The following is a 6,521-nucleotide window of genomic DNA, read 5'->3' on the forward strand; positions in this document are numbered from 1 at the left end:
GAGGAAGTGTGAATGCAGATTTCAACATAGTTACAACAGTGAAGTGAAAGGGTGTGAAGGGGAGGTTAAAAAGCATTGTGCTTGGTCTCCCACTAAGTGATTGTCACATTCTACCTTAAGGCTTCTTAACAGATTGACTGCAATGATCTGCAGCTGCACTGGAAAAGTTTGCAACAAGTTCAGTATTGTTTTGCAGATACAGAGTACAGAAAGGCACATTTCCAGCCAATAAAGGGTCTTTGGTGATACATCTCAGGATTTCTATATCTGACTACTCACAAGCCATCTCTACTTGAACCAACCGCAAGTGAGCCCACCCATTTTTTTTCACCCCTCTGTCTCTCAAGTCTCCATTTGTCTCTGTGACCCCTTTGAAGCAACACCCTCTGACAGCTACAAGAGGATATTTCACACAGAATCGTTTTTCAGTCACAGAGTGAATTCTGCAGTTATGTCTGAATGTGGATATCCTGCTGTGTATGTGGTGGACACACACGCTACCCGGGCCTCCACTGCCACCTAGGCTGAGCCAGGGGCAACGACGGCGTGCCAGCGCAGCGCAGACTGTGCTGATCTTGCTGGTGAGCCTGGCGTTGTGCGGCATGGCCATAGAAGCCTGCTTCATCTACAGTCTCTACCATCAGAAATCTGTGAGTATCAACATGAGCTCTGAGTGTCCACCTCCTTACAGTTTTTAACCTGGTGATTATGTCATATAGCTTTTTTGATACTTGAATTTCTTTTCAAATCCCACTGAATCTTGCTAACCTCAAAAGATTGCTTTCAGCTTTAACACTTTATTCTCACTTTCAGTTTTCTGTTACTTGTTTTCCGTTTCCCTGAACCCAAAACTGTTTCTTTTTTTTTTTTTTTTTTTTTTTTTTTTTGTTGAAGATACCTTTACTTTTCTTTAAAACACTAGTTAGTTTTCTGAAAGTATTTATATCATAGGAATTCTTCTGCTTTTCTCTGCAGCAAAAATCTGCCAATGTATTTATACTTCACTACACTTTTACTAATTTTTACACACTAATGAAAATACTTGATGTAAATTGAAAAAATATTCATCATATTAAGGAAAAATCTTCAGACAAAGAAAGCAAAAACAAAAATTAGTGACCTTGGAACGTAAAATGCTATCCTGAAAAAAATAAGAAAGCTGCAACATCTTGATTTTCTTTAAATTCTTCAATGTATTTCTACTAATTTTTACGCACCTATGTAATTACTTGATGAACAGACAGACAGACGGACAGACAGACAGATGGACTTTATTGACCTAAAGATGGGAAATTATTGAAAAACATTATGTCATATATTTATACTTTATGCTTTATACTCATGTTTACGCACCTATGTAATTACTTGGTAGATGGATAGATGGATGGATGGATGGATGAATGGATGGATAGATAGATAGATGTTCGTTATTGATTCAAAGTTGGGAAAATCTTGAATGATATTATGAAAAAAAAGAAGAAAAGAAAGAAGAAAGAAAAGAAAGCAGTAATATCCTGATTTTCTTCTAAATTCTTCAACATATTTATACTTAACTTTAAACTATTTTTTTACGCATATTGACAGAAAGATAGAAATATATAAAAACTATCGTCCTTGTAACGCAAAATTGCATAATATAAATATATAATAATATATATAAATATAAAACTTTTTAACATATGCAAATAACAAAGTCACATACTATGTGTAGGAAACTGTCTGCTTTGCTTTCATACATTGGCCAAACATAACAGAAGTTGAAAATTCCACCGTCCATTTGTGATTATCTATGAACTCAGTGACGCAGTGGAGTTGTGGTGTGTCTCGTAAAAAGCCCTCGTGATAGAAACAAAATGCTCATTAACTCCAGTCATATGAATGATTGTTTTTCTCACAAAAAAAAAAAAAAATGCTGACGTTGAAATAATTTCACTATATGGGGAAGAGAGTAGAGATGGAGAAGTATGATAAAGAGCAGCCCAATTATGGAGAACTACAATGACGTCCCCGTATGGCAGGGGCATGCAGACGTGATGTTCCATTATGGTGGATGGTCAGTGTTTTTATATTGCTGTGACTCAGTTTCCTGTCCTGTGATGCTCTGTGAGCAGTCAGCAGTCACGAGGTAAGAGGAGAGGGACAAGGCTTTCTCGGTTTGACACTGTTTGGTAACATGCATGCCGAGCAAACGAGGGACAGTGGAGCAAAGGAAGTGGTCTATTTTCTGTTGCATGATTGTGATCTACCTTTTGCTCATTACCATAAAGACATGTCCTACTTTATTCTGCAGAAAGATAAAAAAAAAACAGAAAGGGGTCATTTGAGATCATAGTTTTTAGTTGGTTACATATCAGGCAATGGTGATTGCACCTGCATCAATATTTGTACGCTCAAAAACATAAATATAGGCTACACATACAACTAAAATGTTAACCATTTTTCTTTTCATTGCAGGACACATCACAAACATCTTCTAAGATCATTGCAGGTGTGTCTGAGTGCTTTTTTAGACACCTGACTAATACCACTTTGGATACCTAATCCACATCAGTGACATTATTTCTGGTCTTTGCACAGATCAAGTCATTACTACTCCAACCAGAAGTCCCAGTCTTTTTGATCCTCCTTCCAAACCGCTTGCACATCTGACAGGTACAGTAATGCTCTATAGTGTTCAATTTATTACAAATGCAGAAATTAAATTACATAAATTGTTGCTCTTTGTAATGTATCATTTTATACCCCCTGTTTAAATGATGAAAACATCATATGAATGCATTATATGAATAAAATGAAGAATCAGATGTCATGTTGTTGCTGTTTTTCCTTCAGGTGGAGATGATGTACAACATGGAAATGAAATCATGGCATGGAGTAAGATTGCAGATCCTCCCCTGTATGAAATGAAGTACGAAAACAAAAGTCTTATCATTCAGAAGGAGGGCTATTACTATATCTATTCCAAAGTGTCCTTCTCTCACACTGGGCTTTTTTATCACTCTATTAATCGAGACACTCTCAACGATACCCTGGAAAAAGTATTCCCCTCCTGATGTCCAGGACCTTAGAGAGGTCAAGCAAAATGCAATCCAACAGTTACCTGGGCGGAGTGTTTCATCTCACAAAAGATGATGCCCTCTTTGTGAAAGTGAGCAAAACCGCAAACATTGTGAAACACAAATCCTTTGAGAACGTCTTCGGCGCTTATATGCTATAAATATCACATTGATATTTCCCCATGAATGCGAAAGTTTGGAATAACAGTAAATAAAAGTTGAAATGAAGGTTAGAGAATCTTACGGATTCTTTTCGTAGAGAAAGAGAAGGTCCTTAACTAGAAATACAGGCAGGTGTGAAAACCTCATGGCTCTTGAGAGGTGAAACTCTTTAATTAGTATGTTTTCACTTTGTAACAAAGCTTTTCTTCTCAGGGAATTTTTTTATATGCTCATGCTTGTATTTTTTAAACATTTATATTTTCTATAACTGTGATAAATTGTTCAGTCTTCCTGATCTTCATATTGTCTCTCTGTATAAACGTATATGTCATGCTGCGCTCACATGAGATCCGGCAGAAGGTAGGCGGCACACTGACAATATTTTCTGGATGGCACAGAAGTAACAAACAGTCTGACAGAATAGCAGCACGGTAAAGTAAAACATACATGATGATGTGTTGCAATAAAAATATCAGGTTGTTTAGAAAGGATAAAATGAAACATTTTAAAATAAAAATATTTTTATATAATGTAATATAATATAATAATATTTTCTAGTAATGTTCCATAATTGTCTAGATCGCCCGTGTTTTTCAGCTTGTATGATGTAGCAATGTATTATTGAAGTGCAGCAAAAAGTTAAAATATTTTAACTTTAGGTGGCAATATTGACCATTACCATTGCTGGTCTTCTCTGCTGGTCTCACCTGTTTTACTGTCCTGCTCACGTTCACTAAAACATTATCCAGTCTCCCGTCCATGGCTGCATTCTGCCCCCAATAAAACGCAGCAAAACATTATTTTAGGTGATAGTGCATTGAACCCTCTGTTGTGTTATGCAAGTGCGCTGCCTTTTAGTATGGTTGGATTTAATTAAATTCAGTTCTTCTGGGATTTATTAGCAGGGGAAACATGTTTATATTGCCAAAGCAAGTTCAAAATGTAACCAAAAAGCTCAAGTACGCAAGTACAGTTCTACCAGACATTTATTTATACACAAATCACAATGACTGGATACCACTTCTGACACACCCATTAAACGAGATAAGACGTAGCTCAAAGCCCACATCACATTGTGTCAAAGAAACAACGTTAAACCATAAACTTTAGCAAAACGTTGCACATTTTGAGATTGAACGTGCTTCATGTGAACGCAGCATCATGTTTTTGCTTAAATAAAAAAAACATCAAAACCGTACACATTTCTTTGTGCTGTAACACACACTGCACACTTTTTATTTATTATTTCATTTGCAGAATTATTCATATAATTGCTTTAATTTTACTGTATTTATGTACAATAATATATTCAAAAGATTGAAATAAACAGATAACGATTTCAAAGTCATGTATGTTTTGTTTTTTAAGCCTTTTCTAAGGCTGTCATGTCAATGGAGTCACCTCCCAATGCTGCGTCAGTTGAGGCTTTCTCAGCTAAGTGGTCTCAGTAGCTGCCATTTCACCCACACAGTTCAACCACATGACTCGCACTGTATAGAAAGTACTGTTTAAATAGTGCAGCGACACATAACCTTTCAGTATGTCAACCACCTTTAACCAGAATGTACGTGCTGTGCTTTTTAGTATATATATATACTGGAACAATACAGATGATGTGTTTTAAAAGCATCACCATGGTGACAAGCATACCCTGTACAAACAAAACAGCTTCATCACTCTCTGAGGCTTTTTTCCCCTCTTCTGCGTCTCTCATGCTGTCACTGTTGCGCTTTCCCTTCAGACGTGTCTGTTCGAAGAAGCTGCTCTCGAAAACACCCACTGAGTTGTATATTTGTAAACTGGAGAGGAAGTGGTGGTGGGGGCCGCTGTTGTGGGGGGGGGGTGAGGTGTCAGCAGCAGATTGCCTGACTCACTTTCCAACCCCAGACCTGGAGAAAGCTGTGGCTGGTGAAAATGTATTGTGTGTGGACTTTGTGTGTGTGTGTGCAGATGTGTACGCAGCAAGTTATTTTAGCTAACTAAAAGTAAGCTAAAAACTTCAGACTGAAATAAAAATAAAAACTAGATTTAAAAAACAAACAATATTGCGCACTGACAAATCTAACTTAAATAAAACAATAATATATTAAAAAAAAAAAAAAAAAAAACGGGAAATAATGTCTCAAGTTTTAGCCAGTGGTGCCCACAGAAATTCTTTGTAGGGATAGCCAGATGGGGCTCCTGGAAATCCTGCGGTGTGAAACCAATAGACGCAACTGAGTTTTAGGAATTATTATTGATGATTAATGATAATTAGGCAATTCATTATTCTTCAAGCAGGCTGGTTGTATTTTTTCATACAGATTTTAATTTGAGTACATCAATTGTAAGGAACAAAACATTTATTGGGAACAAGCCTTCTGAAGTTTAGGGGAGACTCATGAGGACCCTCAGAACCTGTTTTCATTCAGATAACTTGAGGTGAGAGTTCAAGGGACCCTTTTGAAAATGGCTGTGTCAGTTGAGCCTTCCCCAAAAATTTAGCATAACTTGGAGGCTTTATCTTACCCTTCTTTCTGACAAGCTATGCTAACATGGTTGGGACAAATGGACGGCTTCAGCTGACTAATTTCACATATTACCGCCACCTTAATGTATCCTCATAGAATGGTATCATGTCCTTAGCATACAATTAGGTAATTAACCTAAACTTACAGAGGTTTGGTCTAGGCAAGTAAAAAAAAACTGAGGTTAGATTTAGGAAAAGAAACATAGTGAGGATGTACCTTTAAATGACTCAAGAGTTTACACAGTACTGAACACATGTCTCAAGGAGAAAGTCCAAAGGGGAAAGACCATATTTCCATCCATCACCCCAATCTGCATCCTCGCAAGACTGCTCCCAACTGCTTTTCGTAGGAAAACATACAGTTTGTGAGAGCAGCTTTGCCACCGTAATATCAAACACCTATCTTAAGAAATGAACGCGCTAGCCAGTAGTGTTCGTCTCAAATTATTTTCGCCGAGGAGGCCAGCAGTTGTATCGAGGGGGCATGGCCCCTAAGTCCCCCTTGGAGGTGCCACTAGTTTTAGTCTTTGTCAATTTGGTCAAATTTGCCAACACAACAAGCATGAGTAGTCATGGGTGCGTATGTTTAATGAGACTGGGATGTCTATGTGACTATGAGTCAGCTATCTTCATAGTTTAAGTGAACCTGAAATTCATTTTCCCTTCAGCATGTTTTCTTATGCTGCTCTCACTCTATTATTGTTATCATTACTATTATTAGTATTATTATTTACTGAGTTGTATATTTGTAAACTGGAGAGGAAGTGGTGGTGGGGCCACTGGTGGTGGTGGTG

The 6,521-nt window shown here is 37.4% G+C and overlaps 1 protein-coding gene across 1 annotated transcript; it reads left to right on the forward strand.

The window, feature by feature from the left end:
* The first annotated feature begins 364 nt into the window (after window positions 1-364).
* tnfsf14 (TNF superfamily member 14) lies at window positions 365-4,566 on the forward strand. The gene is given in 6 exon segments (XM_042505133.1): window positions 365-496; window positions 498-650; window positions 2,455-2,488; window positions 2,578-2,652; window positions 2,833-3,017; window positions 3,020-4,566. Coding segments are annotated over 6 exon segments (690 nt in total). The 5' UTR covers window positions 365-451; the 3' UTR covers window positions 3,218-4,566.
* Window positions 4,567-6,521: the final 1,955 nt, after the last annotated feature.

This window comes from Plectropomus leopardus, chromosome 17 (assembly GCF_008729295.1).
Source record: "Plectropomus leopardus isolate mb chromosome 17, YSFRI_Pleo_2.0, whole genome shotgun sequence".
Classification (NCBI taxonomy): domain Eukaryota; kingdom Metazoa; phylum Chordata; class Actinopteri; order Perciformes; family Serranidae; genus Plectropomus; species Plectropomus leopardus.